Here is a 25,821-nt window from a genome sequence, read left to right as displayed (position 1 = left end):
CATGCCCGCGGTTGATAAGGTCTTGAATCATCAGCAGATGGAAGTCAAGGATGAGGGGAAGCTGCAACATGAGCATGAGACTGAACTGGAAGTGGCAAAACATGAACACATTTTTTCCCTCGAGGATGAGGCGGTTGACATGCCTAGGGGTGTCTCTCAACCTATGCATAACATCACAATAGAACCTACGCTCCAAAGGGAGGAGCTTCATACTTCTCCCAATAGTCATCATGATTGCTGTGATATGGGGGCACTTCCTAGCACGGAGCGAAGCATGGAGGAGATTGATGAAGATCAATTCTGGGATGAGTTGGAAATTTTTTGCTCATCCATCCACATCCAATCATCATCTCCTCAACTGGAGGAGTGTTGTGAACAACAGCAGGGGATTCACGCTTCATTAGATGAGTCATCAATACCCACCCTTGCCAGCCAGCAAGATATCAAGGCAGTTGAGCGAGATAGCGAGATCAATGTTTTTTGCTCGAACCTAGAATTATCAAGAGGGTGTCCAATCAAGCATCTCGCATGGATTGAGCTATGTAGGTCGTCCCATGTCATGCTTACCTCTAAGCATGAAGTTGAGCATCAAGGAGAGCAAGTTCTTTTCACCCATCCACCTGAAGAGGACAACATTCAAACATGGCTAAGCTTCATTGCTCTCAAGCTTTGGGAGGCATTCCAACAGCTTGACAGGTGCCTATCTTTTTTCTTTTTCTAGCTGGTTGTCCACAAACATTAAGGGCATCAAAAGCTAGTTAGGAAAGGCAGCTATTTTGATAAGCCTGTCAATGGCTTTGTTTGATTTCCCTTTCCATATAAAGCTATGTAAATATTAGACTAGAAGTTGTTTTGCTTTCATAAGTGCTTGTGCACATGCCGCATTCTCCTTAAGAGAGCGTGGGCTCTAGTTTTCAGTTTTTCTCCAAGTGATGGCACACACATGTTTTGGGTCTTTTCAAATGACTCAGTGCCCAATGGATTGCTCAAAGCTTCTGGACTTCATGCTTAGCAGGCAAGCATCCCGCAAAAATCGCCAAAAATGTTGTCATTTTATGACACCCTTGGTCCATCAGTGAGAACCGATCATAGATATGTTCCATGGACCAGCGCTGCCCAGTTGATCAAGGAGAAAAGCAATGAAATCACTGGTTTTCTGAGTGTGACTTGTGGGAATTCTTCTCCCCTCTTGGCATTCAGTGGATTCTAACCTTCATCTATGCATTGGGGTTACTCATACAACTGAAAGTTGTGCATCTTCAGGGTGTTTCAGTTAATTACTTGTGTCATTTCGGTAGGGAGAGGAACTATCTCTTCTTGGTGCATCACCTCCCTTTGTTTTCAAGCAATTTCTCTCTTCTCTTTTCCTCTGCAAGTTGTTAGAGTAGGCTTAGGAATTAGCTTTGAAGGGTTGAGTTGGTTCAACACCTGCACCTAGATAGAGAAGGAAGTCAGCCTTCTCCGGAGATACAAACCCCTTGCGCAAGGTCCCACACTTCGGGGTTGTTTCCATGTTTCACAAGGTTGCTGAGTTGATAGCTCAGCAAGGGTGCAAGCTTTTGTGATAATAGTTACCAATGCCTATAGTATACATTTGGGTTACATTCCTCTTATTTGAGTCCTATGTATGGTGCGTAAGGAGCCTGCATGTGTCAATGGGCCTACATGTTGTCCTTACGGCGTATGTTTCAGAAGCATATAGATAGAGGCTATGCCTCTCACCTTTTTAATTTTTCCCTCCACTTCTTGGTATTCATTCTCTTTGCTTGTGGAAATTATGATCAATATGGACCTTGCACGTATAATCTGACATGAAATTGATTAAAGAAACCAATAAAAACATCAATTAAATACCAAGAAATTCTTAAAACGCCCTTAAGAAGTCATTTTCCATACAACTTTCATTAACATGTGTTGACGTGTATTTTGTACACAATCATACACAGAATAAAATACCGACAGGCATCTTATCCTCTCTTGAGAAAATAGTCTCTAACTGCTGAAGATCTGCAAAAAGGATCAGTTAGGTGGACTCCAAGGTTCTTTTAGTGGGGTCTCCACGTGTGGACAAGCTTTTTTAGTGGTATGATGTGATTTGCTGTTTCCTTCAAGGCTTCTTACGGATTCAATAGTTCGAAGGTTTTACTAATCTAAAAGGAACTTTTCAAAAAAAAAGGAAAAAAGGACAGGGTTTAAGAGGTCTAATCTAATCTAACCCTATGAACGACTTAGCATGAATGAGATTTGGCAAGACTCAACCAATTTCAATTTTGCCATAAGATAACAACTCAACTGAAATTAGTGCGATCTTCTAAGGTAATAATGGTATTCAATGCATCAAAGACCAAGGACACTACTACGAAGGTACATATCCTAGATGCGAAAATGCTTGAAGGCTAAGGACTCAAAACGTTTTCCAGTCGACCACGCAAGGCGTTCCTACAATCAGCAAGAAGCTAGTGGTTTGGATTACGAATCCTACCAAATATCAAATCTTACACTTAGTCTTTCAAATTAACAAACTACTTTGATTGAGCGTGATTCAAGTACATCCAACAACCATGAAGATAACTCAAGAAACTTGCAACAAAACACCATAACTTCAATATTTTATTGATTTCCAAGTCATCATATACAACAATTGCTTGAACTTCTCTCTTCAAGACTCAATCTTGCTACAAAATAAAAATTGCTTATAACTTCAACTCTATTTCTCTATTGACTATTCTAATATAAATGAAATGAAAAATGGGGGTATAAATAGCATCCCCAGTTACAATGAAAGGTCCAGATTGAAAGTAAATCAATGGACAAGATCATGACACCTAAACCCTAATTAGGGTTTGTTACAAATGACCTCCTTTTTACTGAACAACATTAAATACATAGCCAAATATTAAATTTGGCACAAAAATCTAGGAGGTATCAGCCAATGAGAATTAAGATGTCACGTCATCTGTAACAACCTTTCATCTAGAATCTTATTCCCCTTCCAATTCTCTTTCTTAGCATATGCAATGAATTTTGTCACAATTCCTTCGATTTCTGTGCTTGGAATCTCGGGAAGATTCTTGATACTCTCTTCTAAGTGGATAACCTGATCAAATGCATCTAGAAGAGCTGTGTCCCAAGTGGGTTCAAGTTCCTTAGTTCTATCAATTAGGAGCATGGTGGCATACATCTGATCATACTGCTCATCTGTAACATCTGCGTCCTTGCGAAAGATGATCTTGATTCTATCTTCAAATTCTTGTAAATCCACATCTGTCTCGACCTCGATCCTTCTGCCAAGAATGGTACGAAGTACCTCAAATACTCTGTCCTGGATCGGATTGATCACCTCCTCAACTTGACCACATCTAATACTGATGTCCTCAAAGAGAACACTCTTTATATGGAGTAAGGTTGACCACTGAAACAAACTGTGAGAATCGCCTTCCAAGATCTTCTCTTGTGCTAAAATTCTTCTGGATGTATGTCTTATAACTTTCAAGACAGGAATGACAACGTCCTTGGTATGGGCAAATGCATCTACTGTTGCCATCAGTCTGTGGATTATCTCAAGGACTTGGTTAGCCTGATGGGTGATCTTCGACATCCTTGTAATAAACTCAATGGCCACCGTGTGAGATCTATCCATCCAATTACATGTACGCTGGACCATATTCCTAAATCTCTCTGCTTCATTGATTGATTGAAGGGGCAATGCCTGCAATGGTGATCTAACTGGATCCTGACGTCCCAAAGGTTCATTGATGTGACTGAAATATGTTCTCCATGCACCGACCTCTTTCTCAAGCTTTCTATTCTTCTCTACTTCTTCTCTAAATTTATCCTTCAATGCCTCAAATGTGTCGGTGGCATCATCTAAAGTCTGCTCTGTTGTGGATGGTCCTAACTCAATAGTCTGTATATGATAGTCTTCTGCTAGGATCTCACCCTCATATTTGTCTGCCGCCGGTGTAGCTATCTGCAGTTTTCTAGATCCAGTCTCATCTCGAATCATCTTGGACATCTTTGTAGCCTTCTTCTTCTCTGTTGTCATATGTGAACGTCCAACAAGGCTCTCTAGATCGATTGCACTGTCCTCGTCCTCCATTACGATCACCTTAGTCAATCTTTCCTTCAACCAATCTGGGATATTTGATCTTGTCTCTTGAACTTGAATTTTTTTGTGTACTACTTCTTCTTGTCTGGGAGGAGATGTTACTTCATTATCTTCTTCTAAATCATAGTCTTGGAGAGATCCATCGGATGAAACATGCTGTGCCTGTTCTTCCTCCTGCCTGTCATTCTGTACCATTGATTCCATGGATTCTTCCACTCGAACTGTTCTATCTTCTGGCCTGGAAGAAGTACCTAGTGTTTGATCTTTGTTAGCACCTTGCTTTTTCTTGGAAGGCTCTTTCTTTTCTGATCTTTCCTTTCTCTTTGAACCTCTCGAATGGAGATTGCCCTCACTGGCACATCGAAGGTTACCTTCACCTGAATTCCTAGGATTAGGATTGCCTTCACTAACACTGGCTCCTCCTTCGGCTGGCTTTTCTTCCAAAGTAAAAGACATGGCTATGCCTTGTTCTCTCAACTTCTGATGTTGAATGTCTACCCATCTGCGAGTACAAGACAAGACTGGCGCCATCAATTCATCTAAATCCACGGCCTCGGGCTCATTCCAATTCAAACTTATTGTTTTGCTTTCTCTATCATATGAAGATTGGATGTGCCTGCCGTTGTCCTGAGCTTGGTCGGCTACTCTGTAAATCTTACATTTCCTGATGAAATCCAGAGGCAATCTAGAATGTATCTTTCGTTTCACTTCGAGATCATCTAGGAGATTCATCATAAAATCTTCAATCTGGTACTCATGTCTAAATCTTCTACCGACTGTCTCCTCTAAATGTCCATGAGGATCAAAACTATTCCTCCAAGCAAAAGATGAAAAAGGATACAAGGCTAACTCCCTCTCTGCATCATCCATGGCTGAGACATTGGGACATACCTCAACTGAATTACCCAAAATAATAGGTACCTGAACTCCATTCTGATGTCTGTGTCTGAATGCCTTCACATATGCTGCCAACTGCCTTGTTACTTCAAGTAACACAATCCTGTCTGTCGGGTACCTCGGCAACATGTATGGAGGTAAAGGACATCCATACACTCTAATGTAAGTGAACTTGGGAAACTGAATGAACCAAGCACCGTACCTCTTGATTAATTCCTGGGCATCTTGAGATAATCTGTTGTGAATCCCTCCTTGCAACGTCCTTGTGATGTTCATCGTGAAAGTATCATTGATTAACTTGTAGTTCTTCCCTGGTGGATGATGCAAGTAGGTATAGGATTCGCAAACTCTGACCTCACCGGGTCCTCTTCCAATCACTCCTTTGTGAGGTAGTCCTGCGTACTCAACGCTCCTGATTAAGGCATAGATGACGTATGAACTCATGTGGAAGGACTTAGTAGCCCTGAGTCTTCTCAACTGTACGTCTAAGCAATGGCTAATTATCCTAGCCCAATGTATTGTACCCTTCCCTTGAACAATCACCTGGATGAAATAAAACATCCATTTCTCAAAATAGAAGGCATGAGGTGCTCCTGTAACTCTGTTGAGCATGGTAATCAAATCTCTGTACTCCTCTTGGAAATCGATCCGGTGTGGTGTGTTCGGTACTTTGCTCAGACGGGGACGACTCTTAAGTAGCCAGTTCTTGTTGATTATGCTTAGGCAAGCATCTGGATCATCATCGTACACTGATCTGGCTCCTTCAATGTTCTTGTATATCATGTCCCTGTGCTCTGGAAGATGGAAGGCTTCACTTATGGCCTCCTCTGAAAGGTACGCCAAAATATTTCCCTCATTGGACACAATGGTCCTGGACTGTGGATTATAATGACGGGCACACTCGATCATCAACTCGTGACACTGAATGGCTGGAGGAAAACCGGCCGCCTTAATGATGCCACTTTCTATTATTCTCCGGGCGACAGGTGATGGCTTGCCGATGTAAGGGACCTCTCGGAACTTCTTCGTGTTAAAGTTCCCCAAGTTTGTATCTCCAATGTTGCTCCACTTGGACACGATCTTGGTCTCCACTTCTTCGGTCTTCTGATCTTCTTTCATGAGAGCCGAGCGACTGGTGGATGCTCCCGCCTTTGGGGTCGCCATACCTCGACAGAGAGCTAACTCTAGAATGCAAAAACAAAATTCGCCTAGGCAAAATTTGAGGTATAAGATAATCTTCAATATGATTCCCTCAAAATATACTTCGCCACCTCTGGATAGAATGTGATCTTCACTTATCGCCTTGGACGTGGTCTCAAATGGATCTTCAAATTCGCACAAATAAATCTCCAAGTCTTTAGCAAATTCGCCTTAGGCGTGATCTTCAAATTCGCACCACCTTTGGTTTGGAATCGCACCACCTTTGATAGCTAAGCGCGCCACCCTTGGATGAATGAAACTCGCACCACCTTGGATAATATTCGCACTATCTTTAAACACACTTAACACTTTCCTTTGTCTTCCTTGATTCGCATGTAGAGAGGTAAAATAATGATGTGAAAATAATAGTTTTCACCCCCCTATATATATAGCGCTCTCATCGATTTATCTCTTTGGCCGACTTGATGAAATATAACAATTTCAAACGATTTTTAAATGATTTGCAATGACATAACAAGGCCGACTTCCATATATGAGTGCTCAAATCGATTTTTTTTTATTAATTAATTAATTAATTACTAATGCCTTGCGTTTTTAAATTGCAAATTTCGGTTTTTTAAATAAGGCAAAAATAATTAATAAGTGTCAACGCCATATTAAATGCCAATAAAAATGGATTTTCAATTTTTTAAATTGATTTAGCATTTAAAGTAAATTCAAATTATCTAATTTGGCGCCAAAAAATATGTAAATAGAGGGACGTACCTCATCGCTCTGGTCCCTTGGAGAGGGACAGGAGCGATTCACCATCTTTGGCATGATTCTTGCATTTCTTACGTCCAACTCCTTCATCTCCACGTTAAAAATCGATCACCTTGATGGTCCTTCGAATTTGATCGCCTTGTGTGCGCATATGGGTGTCCTTTAAGTGCATATCGCCCTGGTCCTTGTCCAAAGGACAGGAGCGATCTTCTTGTTTTCATGTCCATCTCGCATCTTTGACCTTCGAAATATCATTGCTTGTGTCCTTTGCGCTTATTTCCATTTGCTTTTGCAAGGTACCTTCGATGTTATAAGGATCATCGCCCTTGTCCCTTGAAGAGGGACAGGAGCGATCCACATGTTTTCCTTGGCCTTGTCAACTTTGTACTTCGATCTTCATGGTAATGTCCTTCAAACGTCGTCCTTCACCTTACCTAACCTTGCTTCGCTTTGATCTTTGAAGGGACGGGAGTGTTTTAATAGCATCGCCTTGGTCCTTGTCCAAAGGACAGGAGCGATCTTGATTTTTTCACGTTCAATATGCATTTTTGACCTTCGATCCTTCATTGTGATGTTTTCCAAACGCCGTCCTTTGTCTTGCTTAACCTCGCCTTGTTTCGATTTTGGAGGAATATGAGCGTTTTTGATAGGATCGCCCTGGTCCTTGTCCAAAGGACAGGAGCGATGTGAGGCTTTTACATTATTTGGCAATGTTTGGACGTTCAAAACCCTTGCAAATTATCTTCAAACGATGCCTTGGACCATATGCTATCTTAGGACATCTTGACTTAGCTTGAACTTGAAACAAACAAGGAATCCAAAGCAAATCGCCCTGGTCCCTTGGAGAGGGACAGGAGCGATATGGTTCCTAGATCCATTTTGGTGATTATTTAACGTTCAAAACTCTTGTTTATCATCTTGTTGTCGTACCATGGACCCTCTAAAATATTGCAATGTCTTGTCCTTACGTAAATTTTGCATGAAATGGTCAATGCATCGAACATCGCCCTGGTCCCTTCCTGAGGGACAGGAGCGAAGTTCATCATTATATGCTTGTTCTTGTTTGTACCAACTTGCAATCAACTTCATTGCGTGAAATGACGTCCTTTCGACCTTCTTGGTTGCTCGAAACTTTGTTCGCCTTTTGAAATCTACGCCATTATGTAGATATCGCTCTGGTCCCTTGCCAAAGGACAGGAGCGATCTAGGTCTTTAGAGTACAAATCCTTCCATGTGATGACCTTTGTAACGTTGCGCTTGATGTAAATGCCTTGAAATGTCCTCGCCACCTTTTGTCCTGGCTTGGATCGGTCTTGAACCTTGGAGGGACGACCTTGAACTTGAGAGGGACGTATCTTTACCATTGTATCGCCCTGGTCCCTTGGAGAGGGACAGGAGCGAACTAGGCATTTAACACTGGTATGGACGTCCCAAAAATCTTCAATTTATATTCAATGCGTTCATCTCATGTTCTCCTTCGTTTTTGAACGTAAACTTGCCTTGACCCTTGTCTGGTTTTTGCAAAATGGAGGGAATCGCTCTGGTCCCTGGGAGAGGGACGAGAGCTGCAAGGTACCTCGCCCTGGTCCCTTGGAGAGGGACAGGAGCGATTTAGTCAATATAGGTCATTTTTCTCCATTTTTTGCATCTCAAATTATATTCATTTGGCAAAGTATCTTCCTTCGGACGTCCTCCAATTGCTGAGCTATCAAAATCTTGCATGGGCATGGCGAAATTTGAATTGTAGCTCCGGTCCTTCACTGAGGGACAGGAGCGATTTTCCTTCTGGAGACCTTTCTGTGCTCATGAAAATCTTCAATTTATATTCAATGAAAAGATCTCGTCGTTCTTCATCACTTCAAACGTAAAATTTGTCTGGGCTCTGCAAGGACAATGAGATATTTGAAATTGAGCTCCCGTCCTTCACTGAGGGACAGGAGCGATTTTGCTCCTACAGGCCAAAATAACAAGATTTTTCACATTTTAACACTTCACGAGGCGAAAACAAATCAATTCCAATGCCCATGATCAAACTTCAAAAAAGTCAAAATTTGGTCAAAATATTCAATCAGACAAAAATTCACATTGACGGTCATCATTTAGACAAGTTTAAGCTCTGCATGAACATTCCAATTGAAAATTAGACCATTTTGGCGAATTCATTGCATTCAAAAATTTTGCATTCTAGGAAAGAAGCTCAAAAAGCTCTCAAAAATGACTGGATTTTGGCTTGAAAAGGCAAAATCTAAAACCCTAAGGCTTGGCCCTAAATCCAGACGACTAACTAACTAACAAAACCCTAAAAACGAAAGCGAAAACGAACAAAAACAAGCAAAAAGAGGGGGTCCCCATTTGCGATGGGGCGATGTGTGAAATGGTCACAACATCTGGCGACACCACTGAGAAATGTTGCAAAACATTTGGGAATCAATCTTTCTAAAAGAAGACCCAGAAAACCTCCCTCAACAAAACCAGGAGTTAAGAAACACTTACAAGAAGAGACCATCATATTGAGACAAAGTATCAAGTCCACAGTTACCCATGTGTGTGCAAATGCGTTAATTCCCCTCAACAAGACAATCATGATCTTCAGGTTCCCCTGTGATAAGCTACATGGTTCGTCTAAACTCCAAAAGCATCCTGGATAGAGCCTCGCTGCCAGTCAGACGTCTATAGTCCCGACGAGGTTATCGCCACAAGCTCACGAATATTGCTCCATTGCCAGTCAGGCGTCTATAGCCCCGATGGAGTTATTCGTAAATTCCCTTTAGCCAATTTGATATTTCCTTTTAGCTCATTTCTTTTCTTTTGATTTTTCTCATTTTTCATCTTTTCTTTTGATACTGCCTTTTAGTTCTGTCAATTCTTTGGCTCGTGAGTAGTGAAACTCACTAGGGTTTGAGGATTGCGGTGGCGCTGAAGCTAGACTTTAGATTTTTCACTGATCACAGCTTCGCCTGTAAACCATAATGACTCGGAGATTATAAGTATGTGAAAATATAATAACTGAAGGACAGAATACGTGAGTTCAATAAGCTAACCTACTTCAATGCAAATACGTCCTGACTCAAAGCTTCATTAAAAGAAACTCCCTTAGTAATTCCAAAAGACCTCATGATTTTCCAAATGCATCCAACAATCCAGCAGGAAGTCAGAGCGTAATATAACAAAATCACCCAATGTCAAATGGATACCCCTCAGGACACAAAACAAACTAACCTAAAAGCAAAAGCACCTAAACTACAACAAAACGAGAACAAAACAAAACAAAAAAAACAACGAAAGCGAACTAAACTAATTATGTACAAGGGAAGGCCTTGGCATTTTAGGATTGAAAATAATGTTTGAGATATCTCCCATTGACGGGCAACGGGATGTCCTCTCCAGTTAAAGTCTGCAATCTAAATGCGTTTTCTCCCAATATCTCTGAAATTTGATAAGGACCTTTCCAAAGCTTATCAAATTTATCATGTTCTCCTCTTTTCTCATGAGCTTTGTCCCAATACAGGACGAGATCCGAAATTCGGAACGCCTTGACTCTTGCTTGTCGATCAAACCATCTCTTCACCACTCCTTGGTGTTTAGCAAAGTTATCCAGTGCTTGATCTCTTTTCTCTTCTAGGTTCATCAACTGTGTCAACCTGGCCTGCACTGCATAAGTGTCTTCCATGTACTCCTGAATGAATCTCAAGGTTGGAATCCTGAGTTGCATGGGGAAGACTGGGTCCTGACCATATACTAGAAAATAAGGCGAAATGCCTAGTGCGTTCTTTGTTCTGATTCTGTCTGCCCATAAAGCAAATCTCAACTGGGTATGCCATTCTCTGGGGCTTCTCTCTATTAATTTCTTGATAACACTGAGCAAATTTTTGTTTGTAGATTCTGCTAATCCATTACCCTGAGGGTAATAGTTTGATGAAAACTTGAGGGTTATCCCGTACTCAAAAACCCAATTTGAGAATCTCAATGATGTGAATGCCGATCCATTATCGCAAACCAACGCATAGGGACATCCAAACCTTGTGATTATGTTCTCCTCTAGAAACTTGATTACAACTTCAGTAGAACAAACCTTAAGTGCCTGTGCCTCTGACCATCTGGTACAATAATCAGTAGCTGTAATGATGTACTTGTGTTGTGCTGAGGATGCGGGGTTGATGACACCAATAAAGTCCATTCCCCATTTCGCAAATGGTCTGGCTTCAATCACGGGATTCAGTGGCATGGCAGGATTTCTCTCTCTTATAGCTGCGACTTGACATGTGTGGCACGTCTTAATGTGATTGAACGTATCTTTAAAAAGCGTAGGCCAGTAATATCCTGCTCTTAGGATCTGGTGAGCTGTGGCGAGGTTGGCTCCATGTCCGGTTCCAAACTTGGAATGGAAATGTTCAATTATCTGCTTTGCTTCGTCTTTGCCAACACATCTCAGGTACACTCCTTCATAGTTTTTACGGTATAGGACAGATCCTTGAAGCACGTAATGTTGACACTTTAACCTTAATGCTCTCTTTTGTGTAGGTGTCATCTGAGCAGGACATCTGTGATTAAGCAAATATGTCACAATGTCTTTGTACCATTCATCAGGTGTGACATCTTCTAATTCATAAATTTGTTGGACTAATCCTGGCCCATCTATCGCTAATGTCTGTGCCAAAGCTTGTCCTCGGACAAGTTTCATGGGTTGTATCTCAATATCAAATTCTTGGATAATGGCGACCCACTTTCCTCTTCTCTCTCCTAATTCATTTTGCATGAGAAGAGTCTTGACTGCCGCATCAGGCACTATTGCATAAATCTTGGCTCTCAGGAGGTAATGTCTGAATTTCTTAACTGCCTTTACTAATGCGTATGCCTGCTTTTCAACATTTGGATATCTTAATTCTGCGTCTTTCAACGGGGTGCTCATGAAAGCAATGGGATTTTCATCCCTCTCTTCACTTCTTTGGGTGAGAATGGCGGCACAAGTGTATTCGGAGGCGAAGGAATATAAATAAAATGGTTTGAGATAATCAGGACTAATCAAGACTGGCGCCTCCATAATTGCGGTCTTTATTTCTTCAAATGCCTTTCTAGCTTGTGGAGTCCACTCGACCTTTGCATCTTTCTTTAACATTTCATTCAATGGCCTGACAATCTCGGCAAATCCGGTAATGAACTTTCGGACGAAGTTGATTTTGCCGAAAAATGATTTGAGCTCTTTCTTACTTGCTGGCAAATTGATAGTAGATATGGCCTTCACCCTTTCAGGATCAATAGATATTCCTTTCTCTGAAATGACATGTCCTAAAAGCTTTCCTTCTGTGACTCCAAATATGCATTTCTTCGGATTAAGGGAGACACCGTATCTTCTACATCTTTGGAAGACTCTTCTCAAATCGTCCACATGATCTTCTCTCTGTCTAGAGAAAACTGTGATATCATCCATATATATAATAATGCTTTTACCAATTAAATCTCTGAAAGCGATATCCATAGCTCTCTGGAATGTGGCCCCGGCGTTTATGAGTCCAAAAGGCATTCTCTTATAGGCAAATGTTCCCCATTTGGTGGTGAAAGCAGTCTTTATTCGATCTTCAGGTTCGACTAGGACTTGATTGTATCCTGAATATCCGTCTAGGAAGGACATCATTTGCGATCCATTGACGATCTGCAGTACTTCATCTAATGATGGAAGCGGATAGTTATCTTTCTCTGATGCTCTGTTGAGATTTCTGAAATCAACACACAATCTGATCTCTCCATTTTTCTTTCTAACAGGTACCAGGTTGGCGACCCACGTCGAGTGTCTTACTGGGAAGATGATTTTAGCAGTGAGTAACTTCTTCACTTCTTGGTATATCAGCGGTTCTAACAAAGGATTGACGGGTCTCTGTCTTTGCCTGAATGGCTTGCTTCCTGGTTTCAACGGGATTGTGTGAGTGATAATCGCAGTGTCGTAGGTCTTGAGATCTTCATAGCTCCATGCAATGACATCTGGGAAGTCCCTCATGTTCTTTAGGATTCCATCCTTTTCAATTGTTGTGCAAGACTTTCCAATGAAAACATTCTTAACTTGTGTCTCGTCACCTAGATTGATCGCGTCACACATATTGCCTTCTACACTGTGATTCTTCTTTTCTTTCAACTTATCAGGATCAAAAATCCTTTCTAATTCGACCATTCCTTTCGGAATAGTGTTTGTCTTTAAGTTCAGGACTCCTTCGGCATCGAACTCAGCTTCACCCACTTCATCTTCATCTATGATCTGTGTTAAGAAGACGTCCGTGCTGGTTAGGAAGTCTAAAATGTGCTTGTCGTCTTCGAAAACTTGGAAATTGGTGATGTTATCTGGGACTGAAGGAACTGATATCAACTCGATGGTAAACTTCTTTAATCCTTCCATTGCTAATGGAATCAATGAGCTCGCGGCCTGTGCAAATGAATTGGCCACTTGATTCTGATGTCTATAAATTGAATTGATATTGAAAGCATCAAAACTTTCAATTAGATCCCAGACTCGATTTCTATACTTGGTTAGCCTTTTGTCATGGCAGACATATTGCTTCCTGATTTGTCTTATTGCGATTTCTGAGTCTCCGTATACTTGCAGTATCTTTGCCCCCTTTTGGATGGCTAACAGTAATCCATGAACCAAAGATTCATACTCTGCTACGTTGTTGGTGCAAGGGAACTGTAATCTGTGAGCGGCAAGGTAAGTTTCTCCTTTAGGACTAATTAATTCATATCCGGCTCCGGATCCTTGTTTGGACTTAGATCCGTCGAACCTTAGTGTCCATATCTGATTTTCTTGATTGTCTGTTTCTGGACTTTCATGACTTTCATCTGTTGTATCGGACGAAACTTCATCTTCTACAGAACTCTCGGTGTCTGTAGAGCTTTCATTCTCTGAATCTTGAATTTCCTCTACAATTAGTGTCTGCGGGATTCTTTTGTTCACTTGCTCCAATGCGGTCTGGCATAAAGCACAAGATAATTCTGAGTGGACGGCATTGTGAATTCTACACCAATTCGGAAGAAGCAGATCTCGGACGGATGCTATATTGCCAAGTTGTACACTTTGCTGAATGTTTCTTTGTACAAACCTTCTGAAGTTTTCAAACATCCCTTCGTCCTCTTGGTCGGATCCTTGATCGCTTTCAATGACGATCTCGGTTGACTCCATGACCTCTTGTTGGGTATTTTTATCTTGTATATCTTGTATCATTAGGATCTCCTCTACTTTGGGTTTATATGTTCCTAGGTCGGACTCTAAAAATAGGACTTCATTGTCCTCTCCATATTCAGTTATCATCAATCTCAACCTTGGGGTGCTATCAATTTTAATCTGGTTCGGGACTCCTCTCCATGGTAGCCACATGTGTGCGAAATCGGTTGATACATATCCATTCAATTTTCGGGACCAATCTCGACTCAGGAGCATTCCATATGAATCTGGAATATCCACTACTGATATATCTATAAAATTCTGGACTCTTGGGTCTGCGGCCAATTGCATGTGAATGTTGTTCAATTCTCCCATGACTGGAACTTCTGTCTTGTCAAGCTGAGTGACTTTTCTCTTGGTAGGTGCGGGAGTTATTCCCAGTCTTTGACAAACGGCTAAGGGCATGACATTGCTTGAGGCTCCGGAATCATAAAGGCAATTGTGTAATAATTTTCCAAATATTCTGACTGATAGTAGGAACGGGGCCGGTTCGTCCTTTCCTTGAGAAGGCACTGAATTTTCTTCACTTGGTTCTTGATGTTTAATTTGATTGATCTTTGAGTGATCTTCCTTTGCTGGGCTCTCCTCTTTTGAGTGACTGGCTTGGTTTGCAGATTTTCCTTTTTTAACCACATCTTTCTTGATTGTAACTTCTTTCTCGGGCAGAACCAAGTTAGTAGTGAGGTTCTCTTTGACTATAGGCTGAGTTTTCTTGGTTTCGCCTCTTTTGAGTAATACTTTTCCTTCCAACATATTTTCCTTTTTAGCTGGGAAGGTTATAGTTTGAACCATGCACTCGTTTTGCTCAGGTTGTTCTTGAGAATCGGCTTCCTCTTGAGTCACATTGATAGTGGCTTGAACATTTGACCTCGTTGCACTAGGTTCACTCAAACTATTGATCACTGCCTCTTTAATTTCAGACACTTTGAGCAACTCATAGAGTGGTAAACTCACCTTGACTTTCTTAAGTTCATCTAACACCAAGGCGGCCAATCTTTTCATTTCATTTCCCGCAGGAGGCGTAGTGTTCCTTTGTCTGTATTCTTGAGCGTTTTGTGGATATTCAGGGACGTTGCTAGCTTGGGGATCCGGTGGAGTTGAAAAATTGTTTGGAGGAATCGATGTTGTTAATGGTTCGGGATTTCTCTGATTCCTGTGATAAACTCTTTGGTTTGCACCTCCTGACGATTGGTGGAACACTTCCTTGATTCCTTCTACTAAAACACTGTCGTTCAATGGTGGGAAATAGTATTCTGAATCCTCTACAGGTCCGTTTGCAGATGCTGGCGGAAACTGAGATCCTGGTGGCACCATTGGTCCATTGGCCGATTCTGGAGGAAATCTCCCATTTTGTACTGGACTAATTTCTTCTTGTGAATATCTGCAGGTTTCGACGATCATGGCTTGACCATACTGCGTGGTTGGAACAATTTCGTACCCTGTGGTGGGAGGATTTTCAGGCGGATTGGTAGTACGCATCTCTTGTTGGAAAATGTCGGCCGCAATCTTGAACTCAGGACACTGCAACTCGGAATGTTGGTTCGTGTTGTGGAGTCTGCACCAACTAGACAAGGCTGCTTCGGCTAAAAACACTTTGCCCGAAGAGGGGTTCTCTTGACTTTGCGCATTTGGTGGATTGTCCAAGGGCGTCACCACATTTCCATTGTTGGGAGCTGTATTCCATGGTCTTCTTTGGAAACCTTGATTGTTATTTCCTTGATAATTGTTTCTGAATCCTTGATTATTATTGCCTTGGAAATTCTGGTTGTTCGCGTGTTGGCCGTGGTTGGCCCTCTGCATGCTCTGGAGTTGATTATTCTGGTTCCTCAGGTGGGTGACCTCAGTTGATAACTTCTTGACTTGCTCAATCAACTCTTTCATTTCATCTTTCTCTTCTTGTGTCCTTGACGAATTTGTAGCATTTTGCAGGTACACAGGTTGAGCGGGTGGGGCTTGAGAAATTGGAGCTCCTGGGTGAAGGACCAACTGATTCGCCGGCTGTACGTTAGGATATGTCGCTTGCGGAATTGGATTCATGACTGGAGTTTGGTTGGCTAAAGCCGTGCCAACTGCTTGCATCTGGTTAGGTGCTGCGACGGATCCCATGTGTAGTAGTGGTCCAGTGATGTTTTGTCCCATGTGCTTACTTACTTCAATGGCTCTTGTATATGCCGCATTTAGATCATTCGGAGTTGGATGTGTCCTTACGAACATAGCTGTGAGATGATCTAAGGCTCCATAGTAAATTTCCCTTGGATCTGCAATAAGATAAGGAGGACGTAGCATTGTGTATGCTCGGTGAAATCTGTCGTTGAAGGAAGTAATAGGTTCATGCTCTCTCCTTCGAACCTCAACAAATTGTCTATATAACTCTGCTGGTGTAGTTGGGATGCCAAATTTAGCAATGAATGCGTCTTTCATCGCGTCCCAAGTCCTGATGGACCCTGTAGGCAAATGAATAAACCAAAAGTATGCCTCTTCTCCCAATGAGTAGGGAAAAAGCCTACATGCCACATCTCCATATTCAATTTGTCTGTTACGAAGAAGGTCCTCGAACATCTTGATGTGATCTTCTGCTGTGCGATGGAAATCACTAACATTGAACTTGGAACAAAAGTGTTCGGGATTCTTTGGCATATCATGATAAACTGCAAATTCCAACGGTGATGGATTGTTGACTAGCCACGTCGCACCATTGAGTACATGAGGAGGAGGAGGTGGTGGTGGAGCACGATGAGCCATTGTATTCCTTGAAACTGAACTTGATGAACTAGCTTGGCTCTTTGTTTGTGAAATTGCTTGGATACTAGATTGGATCGCCGCTTGGACTTGTTCTTGGAGAACTTGTGATGACTCAGGAGATCCTTCCAATCTTAGTTCGAACTCTTTGGGAGTGTCCTCTCTCTTAACTCGCTTTGCTTTGGAAGTAAACTGAAGTTCACTTAGATCTTTGATGCCTGGTGTGGACCTCAACAACCTTTGATGTTTCTCGGGCGAGGATGAACCAATGCGATCCAGCGTGAAGTCTTGCAAGGATTATTGTACGTTCCTTTGATTGCGAAGATTCCTAGCTATGACCCTTTGATGTTCTTCGGCTATATCTTCCTCTTGCTCTAAGATGATTCTGACTCTGTTATATTCGACTTGGCTTCTCCTTGCGTTCCAAGCTACTTGATTCAATTGGGAAATGATGTCTTCTTGGGTATTGCCTACTTGCAAATTGGGTTGCACCACTTGATTCAGTCCTTCATTCGGCAACACCATCGTACTTCATGATCATGTTTGCAATATTTTTCTCTTTTCAAAATCTTCGGACTTCGAACTTTAAAACGGAAGAGAGCCCTCCTTCTAGCGCCAATTCTGTTGACGTGTATTTTGTACACAATCATACACAGAATAAAATACCGACAGGCATCTTATCCTCTCTTGAGAAAATAGTCTCTAACTGCTGAAGATCTGCAAAAAGGATCAGTTAGGTGGACTCCAAGGTTCTTTTAGTGGGGTCTCCACGTGTGGACAAGCTTTTTTAGTGGTATGATGTGATTTGCTGTTTCCTTCAAGGCTTCTTACGGATTCAATAGTTCGAAGGTTTTACTAATCTAAAAGGAACTTTTCAAAAAAAAAGGAAAAAAGGACAGGGTTTAAGAGGTCTAATCTAATCTAACCCTATGAACGACTTAGCATGAATGAGATTTGGCAAGACTCAACCAATTTCAATTTTGCCATAAGATAACAACTCAACTGAAATTAGTGCGATCTTCTAAGGTAATAATGGTATTCAATGCATCAAAGACCAAGGACACTACTACGAAGGTACATATCCTAGATGCGAAAATGCTTGAAGGCTAAGGACTCAAAACGTTTTCCAGTCGACCACGCAAGGCGTTCCTACAATCAGCAAGAAGCTAGTGGTTTGGATTACGAATCCTACCAAATATCAAATCTTACACTTAGTCTTTCAAATTAACAAACTACTTTGATTGAGCGTGATTCAAGTACATCCAACAACCATGAAGATAACTCAAGAAACTTGCAACAAAACACCATAACTTCAATATTTTATTGATTTCCAAGTCATCATATACAACAATTGCTTGAACTTCTCTCTTCAAGACTCAATCTTGCTACAAAATAAAAATTGCTTATAACTTCAACTCTATTTCTCTATTGACTATTCTAATATAAATGAAATGAAAAATGGGGGTATAAATAGCATCCCCAGTTACAATGAAAGGTCCAGATTGAAAGTAAATCAATGGACAAGATCATGACACCTAAACCCTAATTAGGGTTTGTTACAAATGACCTCCTTTTTACTGAACAACATTAAATACATAGCCAAATATTAAATTTGGCACAAAAATCTAGGAGGTATCAGCCAATGAGAATTAAGATGTCACGTCATCTGTAACAACCTTTCATCTAGAATCTTATTCCCCTTCCAATTCTCTTTCTTAGCATATGCAATGAATTTTGTCACAATTCCTTCGATTTCTGTGCTTGGAATCTCGGGAAGATTCTTGATACTCTCTTCTAAGTGGATAACCTGATCAAATGCATCTAGAAGAGCTGTGTCCCAAGTGGGTTCAAGTTCCTTAGTTCTATCAATTAGGAGCATGGTGGCATACATCTGATCATACTGCTCATCTGTAACATCTGCGTCCTTGCGAAAGATGATCTTGATTCTATCTTCAAATTCTTGTAAATCCACATCTGTCTCGACCTCGATCCTTCTGCCAAGAATGGTACGAAGTACCTCAAATACTCTGTCCTGGATCGGATTGATCACCTCCTCAACTTGACCACATCTAATACTGATGTCCTCAAAGAGAACACTCTTTATATGGAGTAAGGTTGACCACTGAAACAAACTGTGAGAATCGCCTTCCAAGATCTTCTCTTGTGCTAAAATTCTTCTGGATGTATGTCTTATAACTTTCAAGACAGGAATGACAACGTCCTTGGTATGGGCAAATGCATCTACTGTTGCCATCAGTCTGTGGATTATCTCAAGGACTTGGTTAGCCTGATGGGTGATCTTCGACATCCTTGTAATAAACTCAATGGCCACCGTGTGAGATCTATCCATCCAATTACATGTACGCTGGACCATATTCCTAAATCTCTCTGCTTCATTGATTGATTGAAGGGGCAATGCCTGCAATGGTGATCTAACTGGATCCTGACGTCCCAAAGGTTCATTGATGTGACTGAAATATGTTCTCCATGCACCGACCTCTTTCTCAAGCTTTCTATTCTTCTCTACTTCTTCTCTAAATTTATCCTTCAATGCCTCAAATGTGTCGGTGGCATCATCTAAAGTCTGCTCTGCTGTGGATGGTCCTAACTCAATAGTCTGTATATGATAGTCTTCTGCTAGGATCTCACCCTCATATTTGTCTGCCGCCGGTGTAGCTATCTGCAGTTTTCTAGATCCAGTCTCATCTCGAATCATCTTGGACATCTTTGTAGCCTTCTTCTTCTCTGTTGTCATATGTGAACGTCCAACAAGGCTCTCTAGATCGATTGCACTGTCCTCGTCCTCCATTACGATCACCTTAGTCAATCTTTCCTTCAACCAATCTGGGATATTTGATCTTGTCTCTTGAACTTGAATTTTTTTGTGTACTACTTCTTCTTGTCTGGGAGGAGATGTTACTTCATTATCTTCTTCTAAATCATAGTCTTGGAGAGATCCATCGGATGAAACATGCTGTGCCTGTTCTTCCTCCTGCCTGTCATTCTGTACCATTGATTCCATGGATTCTTCCACTCGAACTGTTCTATCTTCTGGCCTGGAAGAAGTACCTAGTGTTTGATCTTTGTTAGCACCTTGCTTTTTCTTGGAAGGCTCTTTCTTTTCTGATCTTTCCTTTCTCTTTGAACCTCTCGAATGGAGATTGCCCTCACTGGCACATCGAAGGTTACCTTCACCTGAATTCCTAGGATTAGGATTGCCTTCACTAACACTGGCTCCTCCTTCGGCTGGCTTTTCTTCCAAAGTAAAAGACATGGCTATGCCTTGTTCTCTCAACTTCTGATGTTGAATGTCTACCCATCTGCGAGTACAAGACAAGACTGGCGCCATCAATTCATCTAAATCCACGGCCTCGGGCTCATTCCAATTCAAACTTATTGTTTTGCTTTCTCTATCATATGAAGATTGGATGTGCCTGCCGTTGTCCTGAGCTTGGTCGGCTACTCTGTAAATCTTACATTTCCTGATGAAATCCAGAGGCAATCTAGAATGTATCTTTCGTTTCACTTCGAGATCATCTAGGAGATTCATCATAAAATCTTCAATCTGGTACTCATGTCTAAATCTTCTACCGACTGTCTCCTCTAAATGTCCATGAGGATCAAAACTATTCCTCCAAGCAAAAGATGAAAAAGGATACAAGGCTAACTCCCTCTCTGCATCATCCATGGCTGAGACATTGGGACATACCTCAACTGAATTACCCAAAATAATAGGTACCTGAACTCCATTCTGATGTCTGTGTCTGAATGCCTTCACATATGCTGCCAACTGCCTTGTTACTTCAAGTAACACAATCCTGTCTGTCGGGTACCTCGGCAACATGTATGGAGGTAAAGGACATCCATACACTCTAATGTAAGTGAACTTGGGAAACTGAATGAACCAAGCACCGTACCTCTTGATTAATTCCTGGGCATCTTGAGATAATCTGTTGTGAATCCCTCCTTGCAACGTCCTTGTGATGTTCATCGTGAAAGTATCATTGATTAACTTGTAGTTCTTCCCTGGTGGATGATGCAAGTAGGTATAGGATTCGCAAACTCTGACCTCACCGGGTCCTCTTCCAATCACTCCTTTGTGAGGTAGTCCTGCGTACTCAACGCTCCTGATTAAGGCATAGATGACGTATGAACTCATGTGGAAGGACTTAGTAGCCCTGAGTCTTCTCAACTGTACGTCTAAGCAATGGCTAATTATCCTAGCCCAATGTATTGTACCCTTCCCTTGAACAATCACCTGGATGAAATAAAACATCCATTTCTCAAAATAGAAGGCATGAGGTGCTCCTGTAACTCTGTTGAGCATGGTAATCAAATCTCTGTACTCCTCTTGGAAATCGATCCGGTGTGGTGTGTTCGGTACTTTGCTCAGACGGGGACGACTCTTAAGTAGCCAGTTCTTGTTGATTATGCTTAGGCAAGCATCTGGATCATCATCGTACACTGATCTGGCTCCTTCAATGTTCTTGTATATCATGTCCCTGTGCTCTGGAAGATGGAAGGCTTCACTTATGGCCTCCTCTGAAAGGTACGCCAAAATATTTCCCTCATTGGACACAATGGTCCTGGACTGTGGATTATAATGACGGGCACACTCGATCATCAACTCGTGACACTGAATGGCTGGAGGAAAACCGGCCGCCTTAATGATGCCACTTTCTATTATTCTCCGGGCGACAGGTGATGGCTTGCCGATGTAAGGGACCTCTCGGAACTTCTTCGTGTTAAAGTTCCCCAAGTTTGTATCTCCAATGTTGCTCCACTTGGACACGATCTTGGTCTCCACTTCTTCGGTCTTCTGATCTTCTTTCATGAGAGCCGAGCGACTGGTGGATGCTCCCGCCTTTGGGGTCGCCATACCTCGACAGAGAGCTAACTCTAGAATGCAAAAACAAAATTCGCCTAGGCAAAATTTGAGGTATAAGATAATCTTCAATATGATTCCCTCAAAATATACTTCGCCACCTCTGGATAGAATGTGATCTTCACTTATCGCCTTGGACGTGGTCTCAAATGGATCTTCAAATTCGCACAAATAAATCTCCAAGTCTTTAGCAAATTCGCCTTAGGCGTGATCTTCAAATTCGCACCACCTTTGGTTTGGAATCGCACCACCTTTGATAGCTAAGCGCGCCACCCTTGGATGAATGAAACTCGCACCACCTTGGATAATATTCGCACTATCTTTAAACACACTTAACACTTTCCTTTGTCTTCCTTGATTCGCATGTAGAGAGGTAAAATAATGATGTGAAAATAATAGTTTTCACCCCCCTATATATATAGCGCTCTCATCGATTTATCTCTTTGGCCGACTTGATGAAATATAACAATTTCAAACGATTTTTAAATGATTTGCAATGACATAACAAGGCCGACTTCCATATATGAGTGCTCAAATCGATTTTTTTTTATTAATTAATTAATTAATTACTAATGCCTTGCGTTTTTAAATTGCAAATTTCGGTTTTTTAAATAAGGCAAAAATAATTAATAAGTGTCAACGCCATATTAAATGCCAATAAAAATGGATTTTCAATTTTTTAAATTGATTTAGCATTTAAAGTAAATTCAAATTATCTAATTTGGCGCCAAAAAATATGTAAATAGAGGGACGTACCTCATCGCTCTGGTCCCTTGGAGAGGGACAGGAGCGATTCACCATCTTTGGCATGATTCTTGCATTTCTTACGTCCAACTCCTTCATCTCCACGTTAAAAATCGATCACCTTGATGGTCCTTCGAATTTGATCGCCTTGTGTGCGCATATGGGTGTCCTTTAAGTGCATATCGCCCTGGTCCTTGTCCAAAGGACAGGAGCGATCTTCTTGTTTTCATGTCCATCTCGCATCTTTGACCTTCGAAATATCATTGCTTGTGTCCTTTGCGCTTATTTCCATTTGCTTTTGCAAGGTACCTTCGATGTTATAAGGATCATCGCCCTTGTCCCTTGAAGAGGGACAGGAGCGATCCACATGTTTTCCTTGGCCTTGTCAACTTTGTACTTCGATCTTCATGGTAATGTCCTTCAAACGTCGTCCTTCACCTTACCTAACCTTGCTTCGCTTTGATCTTTGAAGGGACGGGAGTGTTTTAATAGCATCGCCTTGGTCCTTGTCCAAAGGACAGGAGCGATCTTGATTTTTTCACGTTCAATATGCATTTTTGACCTTCGATCCTTCATTGTGATGTTTTCCAAACGCCGTCCTTTGTCTTGCTTAACCTCGCCTTGTTTCGATTTTGGAGGAATATGAGCGTTTTTGATAGGATCGCCCTGGTCCTTGTCCAAAGGACAGGAGCGATGTGAGGCTTTTACATTATTTGGCAATGTTTGGACGTTCAAAACCCTTGCAAATTATCTTCAAACGATGCCTTGGACCATATGCTATCTTAGGACATCTTGACTTAGCTTGAACTTGAAACAAACAAGGAATCCAAAGCAAATCGCCCTGGTCCCTTGGAGAGGGACAGGAGCGATATGGTTCCTAGATCCATTTTGGTGATTATTTAACGTTCAAAACTCTTGTTTATCATCTTGTTGTCGTACCATGGACCCTCTAAAATATTGCAATGTCTTGTCCTTACGTAAATTTTGCATGAAATGGTCAATGCATCGAACATCGCCCTGGTCCCTTCCTGAGGGACAGGAGCGAAGTTCATCATTATATGCTTGTTCTTGTTTGTACCAACTTGCAATCAACTTCATTGCGTGAAATGACGTCCTTTCGACCTTCTTGGTTGCTCGAAACTTTGTTCGCCTTTTGAAATCTACGCCATTATGTAGATATCGCTCTGGTCCCTTGCCAAAGGACAGGAGCGATCTAGGTCTTTAGAGTACAAATCCTTCCATGTGATGACCTTTGTAACGTTGCGCTTGATGTAAATGCCTTGAAATGTCCTCGCCACCTTTTGTCCTGGCTTGGATCGGTCTTGAACCTTGGAGGGACGACCTTGAACTTGAGAGGGACGTATCTTTACCATTGTATCGCCCTGGTCCCTTGGAGAGGGACAGGAGCGAACTAGGCATTTAACACTGGTATGGACGTCCCAAAAATCTTCAATTTATATTCAATGCGTTCATCTCATGTTCTCCTTCGTTTTTGAACGTAAACTTGCCTTGACCCTTGTCTGGTTTTTGCAAAATGGAGGGAATCGCTCTGGTCCCTGGGAGAGGGACGAGAGCTGCAAGGTACCTCGCCCTGGTCCCTTGGAGAGGGACAGGAGCGATTTAGTCAATATAGGTCATTTTTCTCCATTTTTTGCATCTCAAATTATATTCATTTGGCAAAGTATCTTCCTTCGGACGTCCTCCAATTGCTGAGCTATCAAAATCTTGCATGGGCATGGCGAAATTTGAATTGTAGCTCCGGTCCTTCACTGAGGGACAGGAGCGATTTTCCTTCTGGAGACCTTTCTGTGCTCATGAAAATCTTCAATTTATATTCAATGAAAAGATCTCGTCGTTCTTCATCACTTCAAACGTAAAATTTGTCTGGGCTCTGCAAGGACAATGAGATATTTGAAATTGAGCTCCCGTCCTTCACTGAGGGACAGGAGCGATTTTGCTCCTACAGGCCAAAATAACAAGATTTTTCACATTTTAACACTTCACGAGGCGAAAACAAATCAATTCCAATGCCCATGATCAAACTTCAAAAAAGTCAAAATTTGGTCAAAATATTCAATCAGACAAAAATTCACATTGACGGTCATCATTTAGACAAGTTTAAGCTCTGCATGAACATTCCAATTGAAAATTAGACCATTTTGGCGAATTCATTGCATTCAAAAATTTTGCATTCTAGGAAAGAAGCTCAAAAAGCTCTCAAAAATGACTGGATTTTGGCTTGAAAAGGCAAAATCTAAAACCCTAAGGCTTGGCCCTAAATCCAGACGACTAACTAACTAACAAAACCCTAAAAACGAAAGCGAAAACGAACAAAAACAAGCAAAAAGAGGGGGTCCCCATTTGCGATGGGGCGATGTGTGAAATGGTCACAACAAGATGAAAATACAAATGCATGTAAAACAAGTTTACTCAAGTCTAAAAAGAGCAGTTGCTCAAACAATTATGGTAAGAACATATAGCTACTCACTTTGATACACCTGTCTTTCCATAATTGTCATATGCCTCCCGCTTTTGAGGATCACTTAGAACTTGATAAGCCTCTCCAAGCATCTTTCCAAAAGAAATAAAATATAAGAAAAGAAAATCAAGAACTATCACATGTTTCTTATAAAAAATATTATCCAGAACTAGCATAAGTAAAATAAATTAAAATGAAGAAAAATACTATAATGACATTAGATTCAAAAACTACAATCCTGATTATATTGGATTGTCAATAATGGTTACAGCCTCTACTACAAATAGACTCTCATCATTTAGTTTTCTATGGATGATATAAGTAAATTCTTCATAGTAAATGAAATTTTCCAGAAATGGTTATCAGTTGATGTCCCAATGACAAGCAAAACCAAGAAAAATATCTGATGGCAAAATTTGTAAGAGACCATTTGTCACAAACATTATCACAAGATAGTCAGCATTAAGCGTCCATTAACTTCCTATGATGTATAAATCCATAATTGTGAGATCAAATTGCATTATAAGGATTAATGAGGTAAAAAAGTCATAGCTGGAAGCAGAACAGACACCAAAATATGCCTAAAACAATCACCATGAAAGCCATTGAAAAGAGTCTCTACACTTGAGTTGAAGACTTAGTTTGTTTGTCAATTTTCAGAATCAAATTTGTAGTCATTAGGTAGTATATTTTGCAATCATTTCTCCCACTCAAATAAAGTCTAACACTTTGAAACACCAAATTCAGGAAACACTGACATTAGTTAAAACACCAAGACTAAAGCCACAAATAGTGTATCTTCAGTAGTGAAACAAATAAAGTAACTCACAAATATTGTT

The 25,821-nt window shown here is 41.2% G+C and overlaps 1 protein-coding gene across 3 annotated transcripts in view; it reads right to left on the bottom strand.

Annotated features, from left to right (window-relative positions):
* LOC131046138 (chaperone protein dnaJ 10) overlaps nucleotides 1-25,821 on the bottom strand; it is a 174,577-nt gene that overhangs the window by 129,332 nt on the left and 19,424 nt on the right. For all 3 annotated transcript variants that reach the window (XR_009105935.2, XM_057979803.2, XM_057979802.2), the window contains exon 4: nucleotides 24,992-25,074. Coding sequence is in view for 2 of the 3 variants with exons in the window: in XM_057979803.2 (XP_057835786.2) it covers nucleotides 24,992-25,074 (83 nt within the window). In the remaining variant the exon portion in view is untranslated. The remainder of the gene's footprint in view (nucleotides 1-24,991; nucleotides 25,075-25,821) is intronic.

This window comes from Cryptomeria japonica, chromosome 4, assembly GCF_030272615.1.
Source record: "Cryptomeria japonica chromosome 4, Sugi_1.0, whole genome shotgun sequence".
In the NCBI taxonomy this organism is placed as follows: domain Eukaryota; kingdom Viridiplantae; phylum Streptophyta; class Pinopsida; order Cupressales; family Cupressaceae; genus Cryptomeria; species Cryptomeria japonica.
This window is presented reverse-complemented; position numbering and strand designations above follow the sequence as displayed.